This window comes from Apteryx mantelli, chromosome 3 (genome assembly GCF_036417845.1).
Source record: "Apteryx mantelli isolate bAptMan1 chromosome 3, bAptMan1.hap1, whole genome shotgun sequence".
Lineage (NCBI taxonomy): Eukaryota > Metazoa > Chordata > Aves > Apterygiformes > Apterygidae > Apteryx > Apteryx mantelli.
In genome coordinates this window covers 2,286,171-2,306,455 of record NC_089980.1, presented here as the reverse complement: position 1 = coordinate 2,306,455, position 20,285 = coordinate 2,286,171, and the positions used below count along the sequence as shown (strand labels likewise).

Here is a 20,285-nt window from a genome sequence, read left to right as displayed (position 1 = left end):
AGTTGAACAGGTTGCAGTTGTCAGCAGTATTTATTTTGTTTTCAGCTATCCTTGTGATGAATACATATTTTACAGAACTACTGGAAGGCATCTTTCTCCTTATAGAAAGGAGATCTGGTGTCCTGCCATGTTAATAGCCTTAAATCAAGCAATCCTGTGACAGTTTCCTTAGAAGAGCTGGTCTTGTGTTTGAAAACAAAGCTGCAGTCCACTGCTTCTTACACTTCTCACACATTGGTAATAGCTGCAGACTTCTGCACTTGCCTGTGACTTTTCCTTTCAGTTGTTAGAAATACAGACTTTCAAATGGAATCACCTTAAAATATGATTTCTTTTTGCAAACCAAAAATTTAAGTCAGTAATAGTAAAACTCTTCAAATACATTTATTCATCATCAGTGAAAATACTGTACAATATCCCCAAAAAAGGAGTGGGAGAAGGCAATGTTTTAAGACTGGCTTTCATCAATGTCTTTGTCGGGATCCATCTCTGCAGCTTCACTTTCCTGTTGCTGTTTCTTCCACAGTTTAGCCATAGCAAGTAGTTTGAGATTAGGCTGATTGGCAGTATCTTCTGGGAAAATATAATCATAGTATTCCTCCCAGCCAGCATCAGACTAGGAAAAAAATGTAACAAAGAAAGCTTAAGCTGCATGTTAATGTCAGCTGTTAGAATGTGCTTCTAATGAGCATAACAATAAGATGAAATTAAAATCAGTGTTTGTTAAACTACCACAACAGCTAAAACCAACTAGCTGGAGACAGTACTACTTCTACTATGGATAATGAGCAGAGGAGGTAGATCTGGTGGACTGTACTTTTCCCAACAAAGCTGAGAAACAGATACTACAGATGTACAGTACTACCTGAAGCTATTTTGAGATGTTTACCATAGCAGGTTGAAGTAAAACTAATTTGGTATGAGTGTTTTGACTTGACTCAATCTCCCACCTGGACATGCTGAAGAGCAAGGAGCTCAGCAGCATCTGTTTCAGGCCAGTGCTTTGCTTCAGCTACTGCAGTAAAATTCCTACACAGTTACAGCATCCATCCCAGCTGAACCTGGTTTGTGTCTGAGATAACAGCATAAAGCCACCAAGAATTCAAGATAGTTACTTGCATAATTTTTATTCTTACCCCATCTTCAGCCTGAAGTTTTCTTCTCTTCTTTATTTTTTCAGGCATAAGTTTATCTATCCTCTCTTTAGTGGTATCAGTTCCAAACTCCTGTTCAAAGCTTCTCCAGGATTCCAGAAGCATGACTCTCTCCTCTTTCTCCTCACAGTTTCGCATTGCCTTATTAGCCTCTTCGTAAACTTGCCGGCATCTTGGCAAACTCTCCTCCTTCCCTGCAGAAAGCTCAAACTGCGCAAAACTGATCCATACCTGTGGTGAAAGCAAATGAAAACCAAGGATGTTTTGTTTTGTTTTTTAATAAGTAGATAACCCTAACCTTCATGTAAGACACTTGGACAAATTTATTGTAGTTGTTTTGAGTCATGATAAATTTGTTTGAATTTAGTCAAACTAGAGCACCAAACTATATCGCAAGGAAAAATTAGTTGTGATTTTTTTTCCCTCCCCCAGTGTTTTTGTAATTAAAATTCCAAAGCTGCTCAGTAGGAAAAAGGCTGCTTTGGAAAACTTTTGCAAAGCTCTCCTTCATATAGGAAGAATAGCTGCTGTTAAACATCATTGAGGGTTTTTTTTCACATTTTCATGGCACAGGCCGTGGCACAGCACTGGGAACTTAGGTTCACAGCTGATCTGAAAAAGCCACAAAACCAAAGCAGTCAAGGCTCTCCCTCCAGCATGGACCATAATCAAGACCAAATCCGTGTTCTGCGTACGTGTACCTACTTTAACATGCTGCGTCCGCTGAAGTAATCTGCGGTAAAGGTTTCTTGTTTTCTCATACTCTTCTTGCTCAATTTCAAAGTCAATATAGGATTTCCAAAGCACCTGTAAAAGAGAAGTGTCTGCTTATGTTCACAGCATCTTCAGACAACCCTGTATCTAATACTGAGATAATGAAAACAATTTTTTTTCCTTTTTCTAAAAGGAGGAGCATGGGTAAACAGGAAATTTGTAGAACTACATTTCAGAGCTCTGTGAGTATTAATTGACCGTACTACCTGGAATTAAGGCTAAGTAATATCAAAGCTTGTGCACATAATCCAGTCAAGAACTGGCTGTTTAGGGATAGAAAAATATTACTGTAAGCATGTTTCTCCCTCTGTGTTTCATCATGGATTTTATAGCCCCAAGTAACCTGTCAAGAAACATGCTAAATAGATGAGAAGCAGACTAAGCCACTAGGATAAGCATTTCTGTTCAAACTGATAGATTATCTGTATTTTAATCAGCCACACTGGGTAATAAATGCCTTCAAATTTCACTACCTCCGAGTTCATCTACCCCCTTACCTCTGGCATGTCTAACCGGGGCTGGCCAATAGCCAGCTCATATATCGCACGGGCTCTGTCGATATCACCGAGAATGGTCTCTAATTCAGCAAATTTAATCCATGATGTGCAGTTTTCTGGTGCAAACTCCAGGAATTTTTCATACAGCTTTCGGCAGCGATCAAATTCTCGCAATTGTAATTCCAATTCAATATAACCTTTAAAGAGTTTGTTTTTTGGACATTTCCCTATGGATGTCCCCTGTTTAAAAAACAAGAACAACAACGACACAAAAAACACTCAGAGGTCTTGCAAAAAAAAAAACCACCCTATTTTCTGAACAATCTTTTACTGTTCAGTATTTGAACTAAAATTCAATTTTGAGCAGTTTCTCAGGCTGACCAGGACCAGTATGAAATACAATCAGTGTTTACAAAGTGAGTGTGCATCCATAAGCTATCAATGGAAACTCTGAAAACAGAAAACCTTCTAAACTTGTTTGATGCTTTTAAGTAATAGGGATTCCCCATGGATTATCAGTTGAAACCCTGACTCATCAAATAAACATTTCATCTTGAGTCAAAAGCTGAAGAAAGCACAGTAAGCAGTTCCTGAGTATCTTATATTACAAATTATATCAAGAGAAACTGGCTCCTGGCCCACCACTGCTATTTACCATTGCACAGAGAATTGTCCACACTCCCTGCCTGCTGACTTACAATAGTGGATAGATAGATAAATATGTTTAAAAAAATATTTTGGTGCCAAGCTGTGAGAAAGCAGTTTCTGATTCTTATTCTGGGAATCTTTTTGAAGAGTTAAGAAGGGGTGCACCTGAGACAGGTACACCTACAAGCCTGCAGCGAGCTTCACTCTTTGAAACGCTTCTGTAGGCAAGTATTGTTAAGCACTGGAGCCTCTCTCTTCCTTCAAGCTGATTTGAGCAATTAATTCAAAAATCAAACTTCTTTACTGTGATTCTCCCACACAACTTTCCTACACATTGCCTACCTCAGTACTTACTAAATGGAGGAAACCACTATTTGGGAACATCGATTTGGTCACCATTATGGGTCTCTCTAGCTCCACAGTTGTCTTCTCTATTTCAAAATATGCTTGGTTCGCCCCCATTACTATTTTCTGAAGTAGTGTAGGCTCCGCCTGATCTCCTGTCATCCCAATTCCAGTTCCTCTCAAACCGTAGGAAAGCAAAGAACCCACACAACATGTGCAGCCAGTGAAAATAGAGCAGCATGCTGTCCGCATACTGATGAGCATTTCAGCAAAAGGCGCTGGACCTCCTCTTCTGCACAGTGACAGTGTGGGACCCAGATACCCTCACCTCAGGACAGAAACGTGGTTCAAAGTCAATTCACTGGGAAAGAAGGGAACTGCTTGCCAAATCTAGGTCCAGTCCAAAGAAAGATTATGGCTGTATCAAAATCTGGTTTCCAAAATATGGTGTGACATACTAAAAACAGGTCCGTCAAAGAAATAACAGAAGGAAAAAGGACTACCAAAAAGAGAAGCCTCAAAGAAATCGAGGAAACTAGACTTCCAGACAGACCAAAGCAGCCTTTCCAGAATCCACTAAGTCATTTACCCCTAAAAATGAAGGGTAGAGGCAGGGTGATGATCCGTGAATATGCTAATGTTTAGCCGTGGTATCTTAAGCCAAGTCTGAACAGCAGCACGCTTAAGGACAGATGGTTGTGTTCTCCTGCAGGGAGGCATTAACAATCTCACAGTGGACGTAATCCCTCTGCTTCTTTTTTCTGGTCAAGGGCAGGAGTCCAGCTCACCACACAAAGCTTTACTAGCACATTAGGGGGCAAACATGGTCCAGTGTCAGCTACAGGAGGCCATTCGTGTTTATGCCCCGTCACCGCTGTGCCACAGATAAAATGGAAACCCCACCAATTTTTCTCTTTAGCGTCAAACCACCTCAACTGTTACCAATACTGGCTTTCTCTCCAAATGCTTCATGCTGTCACCCAGCTTATTTAAAATATCCGAAAGGAACATTTTACATTCCAGAAGGTTTTTCTGCCAAAACGTATTCCCTTATTTTCTGACATGATAGCGAATTCAGTACCGGAGTTCAGTTCACTCTCTTAAGCCTGTCCAAAGCCCCTGTGATTGCTTCTGTTAGCAATCTGCCAGCTGGGACTCAAACACTCCATTGTGTAAATCTCAATTTCTCAGAGTCAAGAACTACCGATTTTAAAGTGTTTGTTAAAAAGCTATTTTTAGCGCAGGCATCATTTAAACAAATCAGCAGCAGCTAAAAATTTACAAGTGCACTAAGCTGATTTGGGTACTGTTGCTGTTCAGATGAGTGTTTTGCCTGCTGAAATGAGAAAGCTGCATTCATTTCAGCCAGCAGCTAATTCACCGCATTTCAAGCTATGCTTCTTTTTAAACCATACATGACAGTAAATAGTGGTCCCTGCAGATTTCCAGGATGCTTTATTTAAATGGATAAACCAGCAATTTATAAAGGACAATTTAAGATCTTTTAATGCCATTCCCTTGCTGTTATTAGTTAGTTAAGGCAATTATGGAATTAAGCCCTTCTTTTACTTACCAAAGCTCTTCTGGCAAGTGGCAGATTTTTCTGTCGTATTTCAAATTGCGCATACAGTAGCCATATTTTGGCAAATGTAAACTAAAAGAAAAAAAAAAACGCGATGCCTGAGTTGGAAGCTTAATAAATGATGCTGCATATGTTCTTTAAAAAACATCACATAGACTACACAAAGAAATGTTACTGCTACCTCAGTTTGTTGCATTTTACCTCAGTGTTTTCCTGCTGAAAAGCTGGGAGTTCATAACCCCAAACAACCTTTCTAAGAAAGGACAATTTTCTCCACCACGGATAAAAGTGAAAATGGCCAGCACAGGAAGTTTTCTCAAGCAAAGACGATGGTTAGTTTACCACTAAATCAATTAATAGTTAATCAATTCTTAACGATTACAGATTACCTAATCCACACATCTGGTATGCAGATGACATGATTAACATCACATTAGAAAAGGAAATATATATTGCCTAAGATTTTGTGGCATTCCAAGGCAAAGCTGGTTGACTGTTTTAAGGGTTGGGCCATGTGGCAAGATTAATTAAAGCTCACTGACAAAAAAGAGAAAGTCAGTCTCGAAGAGGTGTAACCCTGAAGATGTTCACCAAATGCCCCTTCCTCAGCTGGGACCATGCAACCAAGTAAAAACAGTAGCTATTAAAGGCAGCAGCCCCCTGCAAAACGGAACACTAGATATTCTGCAGCGGCTGTGAGCCCGTAGGCTGAGAACGGCTACGAAAAGATCAACCTGAGGAGGAAAACAAACAAGGGGAAAAAAAAGAGATAACAAAGTTCTCCCCTGCTGCTTAATGGTACTAAGCTATCCTCTGACTTCATGCTATTTCAGCTTTTTAAAGCAAATTGGGTAACTTGAAAATACTGAAAATACCCTTGCATCATGTCTGTCCTAGGCAACAGAACATCAGTGCGTGGCCTGCTGTTTCCCCCGATGATGCAATTTGCAGCCATCTAACACCTTAACTGAGGAAAACGTTGTCAATTTTGGAAGAAGAAATTAATGCTACTGGAAGGGAGTCCGCTTAAAATTTTGGATAAATACCTCCCTTGTTCCTGAGCAGGAGCTTCATGAATGTGCCAGTAGTTGTTTGGAAGGGTGTACACACCTGAACCTTGTTCTCATCACTGCAGCTGACTGTGGATAATCCCAGTGGCTTCAGGGCTAGGAAGTGGTGGGAGTGGGGAAAGAAAGCTCAAGGATCTTGGTCTTGGGGATTTTAATCCCAGACTTGAGACAAACTATTAGAGAAGCCTTACCTTCTTGTGTGGAATGAGCTCAACACATGCCTGATACACCTGCCTGGTTCGTTCTGGATCCTGTAAAAACAGGCAAGATTAAATACTTCATTCACTGCTGAGATTACATTGGGTTTTGAATGAGGCAATAGTTGCCAAACTCCAGAACAATACTAGAGTACGTTTAAGTCCAGTTGTTTAGAATCCTGTGTTCTTAAATATATATATGCTTACTTATTTCTGTGCATAATTCAAAGATGGTAACTTCTAAGAGTCAGTAAGAGTCATCTTTTCAAAACAAAATTTAACACTAAGATTTAGACAACAAAACTAGGAGTGGCCCTCCTAAAAAACTCTTTTGGGGGAAAAAAAATTTTTTTCCTTTAACGGACTCTGAACAGCTACGAAATAAAGAGCAGCTGGAACATGAAATGATTGATAACAAACACAGAGAAGAAATACCTACGCAACCTCAGAATTTCTGGCTGCTTCACAGAACAACTTCATAAATTCTTTTGTTCAAGACCAAATTGTTTCACAAGTTCAGACCACAGCCTGGAACAGGTCATTCAAACAGAGCTAGGAAGACCTACTTCTGTTTTTATTGATCAGCATATTTCTGGATGACTTCGTGTGAAAGGGAGATACTCTTTTCCCTCCCCAAGCAAGGGAGGGGATGCTACACACAAATGAATGGAAAAAGACCTCTTAAGTAGCAAATCCTGTAGCTGATTACACAACACAAGATATAAGATGTTTAGCTCCCCATTTTCTTATTAAAATGAAAATATCTGTAGCTACTTACTGTAAGGAAAGTATCTGGAAAGGAAAGAAAAAACCCCGAGTTCTTACTACTTGCCTTTGCCTCCAGCTCTTCATATAATGCATAATTGATCCAAAGATAGATGTATCTCTTCCAGTGTCTCTTCTCTTGAATCGGGGGAACATTGGCAATGGCTCTTTCATACACTTCTCGGACAGTGTCGGCATCTGCATCGCTTTCAACTAACCTCAAGTAGTCAAACCACGCGTCATAATTATGTGGATTCGCCTTACAGAAACATGGGAGCAAAGAAATGGGAAAGAAACTTCAGTAACTTTTAAGTAAAAAAAATCCTGTTCCTTTACATACAGCTTTTATTCAGTTTCTCCTTTAAAAATGGCTACTGAAATATTAATGAAAACTGTCAGTCTCAGGCATACTTAAGGCTTTTGAGGGGGTGGGTTGTAATTTATTTGTTTTTATTTTATCTACAAAGATTCTTTGAGTGAAGACAAACAAACCAAACAGTGAGAGGGTAAGGGGAAATGATGAAAATCTGCAGTATTCAGCAATTCAGTGAATAGTAGGCAGGTATGGCACACTTACTTCCTCACCAAAAGGTATTTATACACAGACAAGGACTCCTGTAAAAGTTACTACGTAACAAAAGTGAAATAAATTACCAGCTAAACTGCACGTCCCCCTAAGATGACTGCAAAGAATACTGAGGTCTCAGTGCAATCAAAAATTTTGGAGCCACAATCTATTTAGACTGCAGAAAGAAAAAAGCAGTGAAGGCAAGTTAGGTACCGTTCTCTCCTCTATAGATTGAGTTCTGCCTCTAAAAAGAATGGAGGGGATTAGGGATTTTTTGCCTTGAGCATCGAGGGTAACGTAAAATTAGTTAGCCTTTGTATCACAAGGTGCTCGAGTAGCTTAAGCAGCACCTGTGTGTGTGATGAGCCCAGAGGATGTTTACAATACATACCTTTACTTCCTCTTCATACTGGAATCTCCTCTTGCTGACAATAATGTCTTCAATTCCCCTTCTGTCCCCAAACTTCTTCTCAAAGATGGTGTAATTCTTGAAGAGATTTTGGGCTTCCTGTTTTGGAATTCTATCCAAGGCATATTTGTAGATCACCCTTACTCTTTCAAACTGAAAATATTAAATATCACTTGAATTAGATTTACAAAACAACTTCTCTCTCCTCCCCCAAAATCTGTGCTTTAATTTCTCAGTCAGCTTTTGACAAAATTTAATGTAAACAAGTGTTTTAGGACATGACTAACGGATCTCCCTGAAGAGTATGACTTGAAAAAACTGATTCTGTAACAGGTATCACCATCTCGCTTACTCATTTACAGGTTTGGGATGCTTAGAATAGTTTTAAGAGGCTGTGGCGTGGGGTTTTTCCTTCCCCTTTACAGAATGTTTTCAATTGCTTAATGTCCTGGGTACTTTCAAGCTGGCATCTGGGAAAAACATGGCTATTTCAGCATTTTTATCATGTAGATAATCGACCCACCATCTCATAGAAACTTAGAAATCTGAGGATCTGTATTAGATCCCATGGCACTAGGACAGATTTGGTGCCTATCTTTCTTAAAAGATATTTCCTCAATGTCACCAAATGGCAAATAAAAAGTAGGCAAAAAATTGTCTCCTGAACTCAGACTACAATAACAAGACCTCATAAGGTGCTGAAGAAACACAAGTTTTGAAGTAATGTTAAATGCCCTTGAGTTTGATATTTGAGAAGAAATCTTGTGGGAGTGGTTAGTATTAATCCCGTGTATAATCAAGAAGGTCTTACTTCTTTCTGGTTCTCCTCAAATTTTGCAAAAGCCACGTACAAATGCTCATCCATATGCTCTTCTCCAAAGAACTCCACTGCCCTCTCATATACTTTCCTTGCGTGAGCAAAGTAACTGTGCTTCTCTTCAAAGCGGGCATACTTGATCCAGTTTTTAACATCAGGATGAACAATAACAAGTAGAGTTATGTTAAAGAAACGGTAACAGTTGAATTGGACATTTCAAATTCCATTCCTCCCAGGGACTACAGGGTCACGGACTACAAACCACCACCCAAAGATGATATATGCAAGTGATACACCTAGGAAGAAGACTCTTCTGAGTTCTGAGCAGGCAAAGGCTTCATGTTCAGTCCGGAGAACTTAAGGAGAGGAGGAAAAAAAGGAGGTGTGGGGGGAAAAAAAAAAAAAAAAAATCAGGCAAGGGTCATGAAGAAGAAGGAAATTTGAAACAAATTATGACTGCAAAGAAACTGGAAACGTGAGTACCGTTAAATAAAAGAGAGGAAGAATCCAAGCCCAAACCTGGGTAGGAATCACAATGCGCTAGAAAGGATATATCTCTCATAAATGGTACGTGCCCTGTCCACCTCCTTGTATCTCAGCTCAAAGTTAATATAGGAATGCCAAGCTTGCTCCTCTGGTTGCCACTCCATCCAACGTTCAAACACCTGACGTGATCCAGCAACATTCCCCAACATCTCTTCCATGTAAGTATACTTGTACCTTAGGAAACAAGATCAAGTGTTTACAATCATTTAGTAAATACTTAAAAGTACAATGATTTCTTGAGTGTTCAGTAAGAACGTTACTGAGATTTCGCCACCTATTCACCACTTGCACTCCAGAAGTGCCTATAGATACTGTTGTGATTGGCAGCATGCAGACACACAAACATCCTTCTCCCACTACTGTTAACCACTTGAAAAGTACAAAAACTTTCCAAAACTTAAGCCTTTCCATTTTGGGGGATTAACCGGAAGAACTGCAGAAACAGAGAACACAGTGCACTTTTGCATGATGCCTAAATAGAAAAATGACACATACTCTTTGAGAGTAAAAGCAATGCTGTACTCTCTGAAAACATACCAGAACTGGTTGACCCTGGGGAGGGTAGTAATGGCTCGATCCCAAATGTTTCGGGCATGATTAACCTGGCGGTTCTTCATTTCCATTTCCGCATATTTCAGCCAGAGAGTGACATTTCTGTAGTCTACATCTAAAGCACGTTCGTAAATGGAACGAGCTCTGGAAAGTAAAGAGACATGGTTGAAGTATGTTGAGAACATAATGTGCCCCCAAGACTTTGATGGTATTTGTCAGCATGTGTCTAAAAAGGTTTAAAAAGAGATGCCTGCAGCTATAGCATAATTACCTTTGTATTTCTTTTAAGCTCTCCTCCCATTGTGCGTACTTTATCCAGTTACTGATAACAGTTCTGTTTTTTCTTATGTTATCTTCAAAAGTCTGAGGAGAAAATTATTTCTGTAAGTAGGAAATTCCTCTGTGCAGAATGATCTTGTTATAAACAGCTTACAGAATATTATTGTAACTGGACTACATTCCAAATATTACATCTATGCAGATGTTGAAACAAGTCATACTCAATAAAATATTTTCTAAAAATTGCGTAACAGAGCAGCTAGAAGCAGAGATCAGTATATAGATGAGGACTAAACTCAAATTCCTGCAACTTAATACATAAAATACTGAGAGAATAATAACACACAGCACTCAAATCTTTTCCTTTTTCACCCTCAATCTCCTGGTTAGCTATTTCAATAGCAACATTAACTGGACATACAGAATCCAGTCATTGCAGACAACACTGAATATACTTGGATGTGTCAGCAAGAGTTTGTTCGCTTCGATCTGTTTGTATCATTGCGCTCTCGCGCGCTTTTTTTTCCCCCTAAAAAAAGCAAGGTGCATTATGATTATTCTCTTGATTTAATATTCTGGTGTCAAATGTGCTAGACAAATTTCACAGCTCATGAAATGCAATGGTGAGGGCCTCTTCAGTGTGTTGTAGACTACTGTCAGGATCACTGCTATTGGTATTTAACATGTGGCTAAACATGGTTTAACACACACAATTAACATGTGGTGTTTTGTTATGGCTCTTCAAACAAGGGATGAGAAAAATGTAACATCAAAACCTGTTTTTGCAGTGCCGTGATGTTGATCATCTAACTCCAGTTGCCCTGTACGTGCCTGAGTGAGATAACAGCATCACCATCCGGCACTGTAAAGCTCTAAATCTTCATTAGGAGTCCTAAACATGATTGTAAGAGCGCAAATGGACACCCACTAAGGGCTGAGTACACAAGTGCCATCTGCTTGTGCTAGAACAGTCACCAGTTCTGAATATACACATATGCTTCAGCAAATGATGTTCCTAATTTATCTCTAGATATTGGTTCTATCTTTAGACATTGGCTGTATCTAAAAAATAACTGAGTTAGTCTAGTTGAAAACATTTAAAGTTCACTGTTAGTGATATACTTGGCCTTTGCTTTCTTTTGATCCAGGACAGGAACTGTCAAAGCAGAAAGCAGATCAAAACAGCACGCAAGTTTGCACAAGCAAAGGAGTTCTCTTTTTAAATAAAGAAGAAAAGTTTATACCTAAAGTCTCACAAGCAAAATGGCTAAGTTTGAAGGCAATCATCAAAACATAACCATGATTAATGTAGACAGTTATATTCTAAAGTCTGCCCAATAATAACATCATATGGAACAGGAATATCAGTTGGAAACCCATACTCTTATTTTCTACTATACAGTTGGGGGCAAAATAGCAGCATTAGTGTAAAGTTAGCTAATGTTATGTCATACTGCCTGGAAAGATACTGGGAACAATGAAAAAACTCCTTATAAACCATGCAAGCCTTGCAATGTTCTCAACATATATGTGATTGTGTTCAATGTGTTATGTACTGCCAAATTTTATGTTAGACAGCATGTTTACAACTTAGAATTTCTGCATGAAAGTATCCAATTTTCTATTGAAAATGTTTGGATTTTTAATAATTGCTATTAACCTGAAAAGTGCACTAGTAATGTGAAACACATCTTGCTTAAATTAAGAAATATTAAAATTTTAGTGTTTTATATGAGCAGCAATACTGGGGGGGGGGGGGTTGCCTTTACCTTCCTTTTCCGAAGTTTATAGTCATTTAGCTCCTCCTCATCTGTGATCTTCTGCTGAGGAGGCGGTGGAAGAAGTTCAAGCTCCCTCTCTTTTGCTTCTCTTAAAAGCTGCTCTGCTGTGATCTGAACTTCTGCAGGTGCTTTATTTTTCACCTGTAAAGTAAAGGGGGGGGGGTTCATTTAAAATTTTCCACGTTAACGACAAAACTGAAGCATCCCATCGTGAGCAATTTAGTCCAGCAGGGACTCAGCGCGTTCAGTGCTCACCAAAGCGGGATAGGGGGCCAAGCTGAGAGAGAAAAGCGTCTTATTGGGTTTATCAGCCCAAATCCGTGCTGCTTCTGCCCGCAGCGCCAAAAAAAAGGGGGGGACGACTTCCTAAAGCCGCGAGCCCGGCGCGGTTCCGCCGCGGAGAAGACGGGGATCGTTACCGACCCTCTCGTGAGGGGGGAGCGCTCGGAGCCCGGCCCTCGAGGCCGCCCCTGCCCGGTCAGGCGGCTGCCGGGCGCCGCCGCGGCCCAGCCCCGACCCCGGTTTGGGACGACTCCCTCCCTCCTTCCCCCCCCGCCGCCGCCGCGGGGCCGGGCGCCCCGTCGAACCTTCGCCACTTTCGGAATCCGCTGCTTCCCGGCCGCCGTAGACGCCATCTTGCCGCCTCTCCGCGCCGGCCCCAGCCGGGGCCCCCGTTACCCTCTGACCTCACGCAGCGCCGTTGCCGCGGCAACGGCGGCGTCGCGTCTAAACGGCGGCTCCGCGCGCGCACGAGAGAGAGAGAGAGAGAGAGAGAGAGAGAGAGAAGCCCCCACCGGCGAGGACAGCGTGCGCTCGTTTCTCTCTCCGCCGGCCCCCAGCCCCCCCGCCTTGCCGCGCTGGGAGCGCCGCGAAGCGGGGAACCTCCGCGTCGCAGCCGGGGGAAGGTGAGCGCACGGCGCGGCGGCGGGAGGCGCGGCAACCTCCCCCCCCCCCCGACCCCGAGCCCCGAACTACATTTCCCAGCGCCCCCTGCGCGCCCTGGCTCCCGGCATGCTCCTGGCGGCGGGGCGCGGCGCCCCCTGGGGGCCGCTGGCGTGAGCGAGGTCGGGCTCGGGTTGGTCTGGATTCCGCCTGCCGCTGCAGATTAATTAATTAATTAACGAGCTAGAGAGGAAATTGTTCTACGAACTGGCTCAGAAAAGGAACAGCTCCTTATCTGCTTGCTTTGCCAATTTTCTTAGCTGTCATGTGCTGTTCTCCTAATATAGCCACGGCAGTTATGACAGGAACAGTACATTTTGTTTTTATGAAAACAGTACATTTTTAGTGTATAAACGTTACTTTCTGTCAGTCATAGTTGCACTAGTGTTTGAGGGGAGGCGGGCTGGTATTTTTCAGTGCATGAAGCTAAACAACTAAATATGGAAATTTGGCAAACTGCACATTCCTCAGCTGCAGTAATCTTAATGCTGAAGTCAAACTTGCTGACAACATTTAAAAATTCCTGGTTTTTTTGATTTGTGGAGATGAAATTAATAAAAATTAACCTATTATTTTAGTAGTCTCGTAGTTTAAAGTTACTTAGTTAAATGCATAAGTGAAGTATGTGGACATTTTGTCTGCTCATTTTAGGAACCATCCTTCACTTAGCCTTAGTATAATCGCTTCCACTGCACTAGAAAGAATATACGTGTCTTACAACTTAAAACATCAGAGAAATTGCCTATAAAAGCTAGTGGGTTTTTCTATTTTTGTAGATGTTGTTGTCGTACTCCATATTAAGTACGTACGTTCAAGCCTAGCCGGATGAATGAGGCAGGGGTAGGGCAGTGGCCGTAGCTATCTCTGTACAGGGGTTAAAACCGGTGGACATGTATGATGCTTATGTACGTAGAGAAAATCTCTCGCTCGCCAGACATCTGGAAGACAGAAATTTCCCTTCTAGTCATTAGAGGGAAAACTCATGAGATTCATCTCTCTGCTCACTACAAGAATGGTAGTTGTGCATTCCTAGGTATGCAAACCAAAACTGGATTCGTTCTGCATAACAATTCTGTCCACTAAGCCCGTGCGTTAAAACCTGCTGAAGACGTTTTGCCTCAGGTCAGTGCCAGGGCCTTTTTGCAAACACAAATTTGCATGACTGGGACCAGTGGTATTACATACAATAATCTCTTGACTGTGTATGAAAGATGTAGCTGTACACGTGACTTTGTATTTAAAAGGTAAAAGATTCAGGATTTCCTTCATTATCTCATTTTGGTTGGGATCTGGGGAGCACAATTGGGTGATTGGCATCGTATCTGGGTTTGGAGCTGATGTTGGAATGGCTGTTGTATTTGGTAGATTGGTAAAAGAGTTCTGCTAGTCTAGATGCGTTGGCAATATTGACTTTTTCTTTTTTTGGATTAGCAATGCAGTGTTTTACACACATATATTTAAGAAATTGCAGTAAATGACTGTGTTTGGTCCATTTCTATATTTTTACCTGCCTAATTTTTATTTCCGTTACAACAGGGTATAGTGTGTCCATACAATAATGGGTGGCAACACAGCTGAAAGATAAGTGAACTGTTAGTTGATAGTCACAGATTGGCTCACTGCCTGTTGCCCTCTATGTTCCAAAATTGTTAGACGTCTTAATAAATCACTTGGGACCTGACAAACTATGCAAATGTGGAACCACACAAATATTTTCCTTCTGGGCAGGGAAGCTATAGAGCTTTCAATTCCTTCTGAAGTTTAAACATCAGTGTTGATTTAAAAAAGAAGCTTGAGGAGCTGTTTTGGACAAAATGCGCTTAACTCGTTTGAGGTTGCTGTTTAACGTTATTACGTCGTTATTATTCTGATCGCTTGAGCTGGTCCTGCCAACCCTCTAGACTGAAAGCTCTTAAGAATTTGAAATGACTAACAATGAGTACTGTTCTGATAAGTAGCATGTGAATGCCTTTAAATAAAAAAATAGACGCAAAAGCAGTTTGTAGTCCATTAAAAACACTTCTGTGTAGCATGCGGAATACATACAGTAGGTATGAGCGCCTGCTGTATTTCCACACGTGTGCGCTGTATCTATATGCAGGGAGTAGTTGTGTACACGTGCAGAGGCCTCCAGGAATTAGGCACTTACCTTGCAGTCTTCCCAGTGCTTTAAAAAATTCCATTTCAAGTAACTACGTTCAACAAGGAATCGCTGCAGGATCTGCTAGAACAGCAATGTCTTCTTTCTCTTTGTTACAGTCCATAAAATGACTGCAATAACTTCATCGAGAGGAAACACAGAAGTGGTCAGTGCCAGAAGGACAGAATCACATGATGTTCCTGATATTATCAACCTCATCAGCAATTCTACAAAAACAACTTTTGGAAGGATTAATGTCACATACCTTTTGTAAGTAACTCTTTAGGGATATTATATTTCTGTTCTTGCAGGAAACGTCAAGAAATTGTGTTATCTTTGAAAGAGCAGACGAACGTTATGAGCCTTGACACAGTGTAGCGTAGTGGCTTTTTATGCCATTCATCGAAAGGGAAAGAAAATCTGCTTCCCTCTCCTTTTCCGCTACAAATGTGCACGACTGCGCTACCTCGGATCACTGCAGCCGGGGACAGGATTTGACTCTGTCCTACCTTGCTTTTTATAAAAGTTCAGAAGAAATACTTCTGCTTATTACCTGATGAAACCATTGGATTCCAGTGTCTGCTGTCTGCTTCATCTAATTGAAGCCTTTTGTCAGCTGGAGAGTATTTGCAATAGAGGGGTGGGGATTAGCGGTTTTGATCGCTGTGTGGCCGTGACCCTTCTGTTCTCTTTCCTTGCTTGTGTCTAAACATTCCCCTTCTCTGCCGGTGTCCCCTTAAGGAAAGGAGTTGTTCGGGAGGGGGTTTCGCCTCTCTTGTTCTGCCTTGGGAGACAGGCTCTCTCCATCTGCTGTAAAGTGTGTGTTTCAATGTGCCTCTTCCTTTGTACTTCCCTACCACGGCGATACTTAATATGCCCCGTGTTAGGACATCTGTATCCTAGCTTCTTGCACGGCAAAGCCATTAGCAAAAGCAGGTCGTTGTGGAAGCCTTCTGCTGTAATATGTGCAGCGCTGGAGACTTTCTTTTCTGTGCAGTGATGTATAACCCACAGAGACGGAGTGCGTGAAATGCCAGTGGGTCATTTCAAGCTTTTTTGCACTTGTCCTTAAAGGCAAATAGATACCAGCTATTGGGGAAAAATAGAATTATGAGGAAAAACACAAAGAAGAGGGAACTTTTAACTCTTGCATGCCAAATATGTAGTAATTGAGAGTTAGAAAAATCATTTGAATTGTTATCATTTCAGAATCCACTAAATAAATAAGTGTTTGGAATTGAGGTATTAACAGCAAGTTAGGACTTAGGTGATGACGTTTTATTGAGGCTTGAGCCTCTGAGCTCTTTTGAATGTGATTAATTTTACAGTTCTGACAGGCTGAATTATATGCTCGGTGCTGCTATGCATGGTAGTTAAGTTGAGTACATGCATGTGCAAGATTAGAGTCTGGAGAACTTGAAAACAGAGAGAGAGAGATGACTGAGGGTCTAAAATCTAGTGATCTTTATTTTCCCCATTTCCAACTGGTAATTTATTGATGGGGAAAAAAGGGAAAAATTTGAAGAGAAGGAGAAAATAATATAAAACTGGCTTTATAAAGGGTTCTCCTCCTCTAGAGAGACGTCAGTGAAAGACAATCAAAGAAGATTCTTTTTTATTTGGTGCATCTTAAACAGGTAGCGACATCAAAGGAAGATGCAAAGGGACAGATCGTGCAAGTGTGTAAACGGTTCGTGGGGGTATTCTAGGATTCCATGAGTTAGAGGTATACTTTAAGAGGTGAGGCATATGGAAGGGAGGGACTTGTCTTTAACGTTTTCCCCTTCTGTCAGAAACTGTCAGCTTGGGAGAACAAGATAGATACATCTGGTTAAAAACCAAAACCAAAAAAAAACCATCCACAAACAAAAAGCCTCATAATTTGTAACTTGTGTTTACATCTATGTATTACATATTAAGAACCCTGTTTGAAGAATAACTGAAGACCCGTATTTAAAGTTAGAATTTATGGCAGCAAATTTGTTCCAGCCTCTCTGCTGCAGTGAGAGGTATTGTATGTTAGGTCTGAAAGATAGAGGCTTGTGGAAAGAGTACAGCTTGAGTTTATGAATGAAAGGATAAATCTGAAATTGGAGGAGGGTCTACAACGTTCTCTCAGAATAGTACCTCTTGGTTCAGGACATTTTATTTGTGCAAGGCCTTTTGACTTAGCCCAGTTGTGAAACGCAGTATTTACATTTGTATTCACCTTTTATTCCAAGGTGCTTTGGAAACTGTGTCCCTAGAGGTACCTTTGCTTTAACAAGGGAGTTGTGCGCAGGCTGACTACTGCTTAGGAATCCACCCAGGGGCACTCTGAGGTCAGGTTTCAGCCTTCATCCCTGCAGGATTTGCTTTCAGTCCATGCAAAACAAAGCAAAAATAGGACTGTCTCAGCAATAATATAGAGATTTTCTTGAAAGTAAATAAGAGCCTGTTAAGAGCGAACTCATTTTTGAAGATGTTTATTTAGCAAGATACTATATAGTGTGAGTACTGCTGTTTTATAACTCAATAATTTCACTGTTAATATTTTTAAATGGCAAATATTTTTCTTGATAGTTTACAGAACTTATTTTATATTTGCATTGTTTACTGGGTTAGTATTTTGAAGTGTGGGCATACTCAATGGATATGACACACACAGGCTGCCTCTAAGACAGATGAAAGGGAACTACAAACAGCTATTTTAATGTCATTATACCCTTCTGACTGTTTTTGTATCCGTTTTGAATATTTCTAGAACACATCCTGGTTACTAAGTATAAAACTCCCCTACACTTTTTTTTTATGTAATTTCTTCAACTTCTGCATTTAAATTGTTTTAACAGAGAAAAATCAAATCTTGCTGTGACGCTCTGCAATGAGAAGAAAGAGGCGATTGCCCATGCTTTGTTTCTGGACTATCCAAATTGGAATATCACTGATCAGTCTGACTGGGAATCATTCTTACATGAAAACTACATTAACAACAAATGCACTGTAAGTAAATTGTGTAATTTTAGTTGAGTTTTCACTTAAGGCTCAGATATAAAAATAGGCGTAGGCATCTAAAATGTAATTTAAGTAGAATTTAGACACTCGGATTCCTCACTAAACTCTCAGTTGCTCAGAAGTTCGTGCTTTTGCCACTAAAGTAACTTAAGGTATCTGCCATTCTGACAGAGGCCATTCGGGAACTGCACGTTGAGTCCTTTGCTAGACATGCTCGGAACACGTCTAGTGGACCGTGATAGTACTGAGAGCAGCGTGAATCGTAGTTGTCACCAATACTTTTCATTCAAAATGCTGTCCAGCTCTGGTGTCATCCAACAGAGCGTTTTTCCAGGAGAAAGAGACCTTGCTCTAAGGTTCTTCTCACTGTAGGGGACTTGAAATCCTCATTTCTCACCTTTTGGAGTAAGGCTTGCTATTTTATAGAATGGAATACTAATTTAATGGGTTCAGAGAAAGAACAAGGGACGGGGAGTGTAACCCTCTTTGAAGGATGGTGAGTTAGGCTGGGCAGAGGACACTGCTGACATGAGTGTCCCGGTTCTGGAGCTAGCTTGTCCGGCGCTGGTGTGGCGGTTGCTGCCCTCCGTTCTGCGTGATGGCAGTTTTCATACGGGCTCCACAGCCAGGTTTATGGATTTCCTTCCTCGAGCCCAGCACTTAGAAGTTCAGCCCACCCGTGCTGCCCATCATTCAGTCCATCTGGGAACTGGCTCTAGGACTGTTGAAAAAAGATGGAAAATGCTAACCATAAACACTCAAACCCTAGGCAGTATATGCCAAAATAATATACTGGCTGTATGGAAATTACGTCCAGACAGTTTGTTCATCAGTTTTCCAGTGTTGTCCTTGATGATATTAAACAACGGCTTGCAGAAAAACTGGCAAGTCAGCAATTGCATTTGAAAATGCTGTTATGTGCTGCTAAAAGAAACTGAAAATTATTACAACCAAAGCGAGCGTAGAAAAAACATGCTATTTTCTTATAATCTGTTGTCTTTGTCACTTGACAGCACTTTGTGTGCAGGCATATGGCAGGCACAACCACTTCATTTACTGTGCAGCTGCAGCTGCCCGCGCTGGGTCGTGCTGTGCTGTCGGTTGTGTAAGCTCTTCCTCAGGCTGTGTGCTTGACAATATCTCTCGCAGTAAAGCTGCAGCTGACATCAGAGCGCAGGGGCACGCAAAGAGAAAAAGAAACAAAAAAAGAAAAAGAAAAAAAGAGAGCTTGAGCATGTTAGTAGTTCCTGCTCGTAAACAGGAGTGAAAGATCCTTCTGAATGTTAACAAGGAGCAGAAGAACCCTTGCTTTTCTAAAATAGATTATTTTCTAAAATCCATACCTAACATTCAGTAGATGTTTTATGCTTCTGCACTGGCAAAACAACTGAACGTATTCTGAGTTATAACTACATGAGATATTGTCAGTTAACTGCAAGTTAAATCCGTGCCGAGGTGCTTAACAGAATTGAGACCTTTCTGAAAATAGAGTTTCTTGAAAGTGTAGTTGACAAGAGTCGTCTCAGAAGTGCTCAGAGATAGCTTAAGGGTCTAAATTATGAATTGGCTTGGGCAGAATTTAATTAGTGAAGCTGCTTTACGGGATTGTCTGGTTACCATCGCTATTCAGAACTGGTTACAAGTCAAATTCTTGCCTCCTGGTCCTCCTCTTGGGCCTCAAGAACAAACCGTTATTTTTTTCTCCTCCTTTCTCTTTCACATTTTACAAAAATACATAAAAAGTCTGATTTTAGAAATGGCTCTTGATGTTTATTCATTACGACAGCCTGTTGTCTTTATGCTGTTCCATTACTGCAGACCTCTAGTAAAATCGTTCTTGCTGTAAAGTTGCCAAAATTCAGTGGTGACTCTAGCCATTACATTTAACTGAAGATTAAACTATTCAGAAGACCGGAAGTTTTCCTATTTAAAATACTTTTTATAGAAATACCTCATCTACAGATGGACCTGCATTGCCTCGACACTTGGAGTAAATATGCAAGAGAAAACAGCTGAATTAACAGCAGTTACTGTTCCAGTACAAGGGTATTCCTTTGCTGGAAAGCCGATTTTCCAGGTTAACTGGAGTCTTTTAGTATGCCCTGTTTCTGACTGGAGATGTAATTGTGCCTAATAATGTAATCTTAAGTTTTTGTTATTTTTCTTCCTTCTTTTAAAGAAAACGGTTTTTGGAGTATGTGAGACTCATTTTTTAACCTGGAAAG

General features: G+C 40.9%; 2 protein-coding genes across 3 annotated transcripts in view; one reads left to right on the top strand and one right to left on the bottom strand.

Annotated features, from left to right (window-relative positions):
* CFAP61 (cilia and flagella associated protein 61) overlaps positions 1–20,285 on the top strand; it is a 140,856-nt gene that overhangs the window by 4,236 nt on the left and 116,335 nt on the right. Inside the window, exons 2-3 of the mRNA XM_067293896.1 lie at positions 15,186–15,336; positions 17,898–18,048. Coding sequence (XP_067149997.1) covers positions 15,194–15,336; positions 17,898–18,048 — 294 coding nt within the window. The 5' untranslated portion in view covers positions 15,186–15,193. The remainder of the gene's footprint in view (positions 1–15,185; positions 15,337–17,897; positions 18,049–20,285) is intronic.
* CRNKL1 (crooked neck pre-mRNA splicing factor 1) lies at positions 363–12,713 on the bottom strand. Of its 2 annotated transcripts, XM_067292611.1 has the most exons (14): positions 12,572–12,712; positions 11,973–12,125; positions 10,196–10,287; positions 9,910–10,068; positions 9,380–9,546; positions 8,821–8,999; positions 7,992–8,162; positions 7,100–7,291; positions 6,262–6,321; positions 4,992–5,072; positions 2,426–2,665; positions 1,860–1,961; positions 1,137–1,385; positions 363–616 (listed from the first exon to the last, which is right to left on the bottom strand). In XM_067292611.1, the coding sequence occupies exons 1-14, from the start codon at positions 12,617–12,619 to the stop codon at positions 449–451; spliced, it is 2,061 nt and encodes a 686-aa protein (XP_067148712.1). In that variant the 5' UTR covers positions 12,620–12,712; the 3' UTR covers positions 363–448. The 2 variants fall into 2 exon arrangements, with proteins under 2 accessions (XP_067148712.1, XP_067148713.1); XM_067292612.1 differs by lacking the exon at positions 2,426–2,665 and having other exon boundaries at positions 12,572–12,713.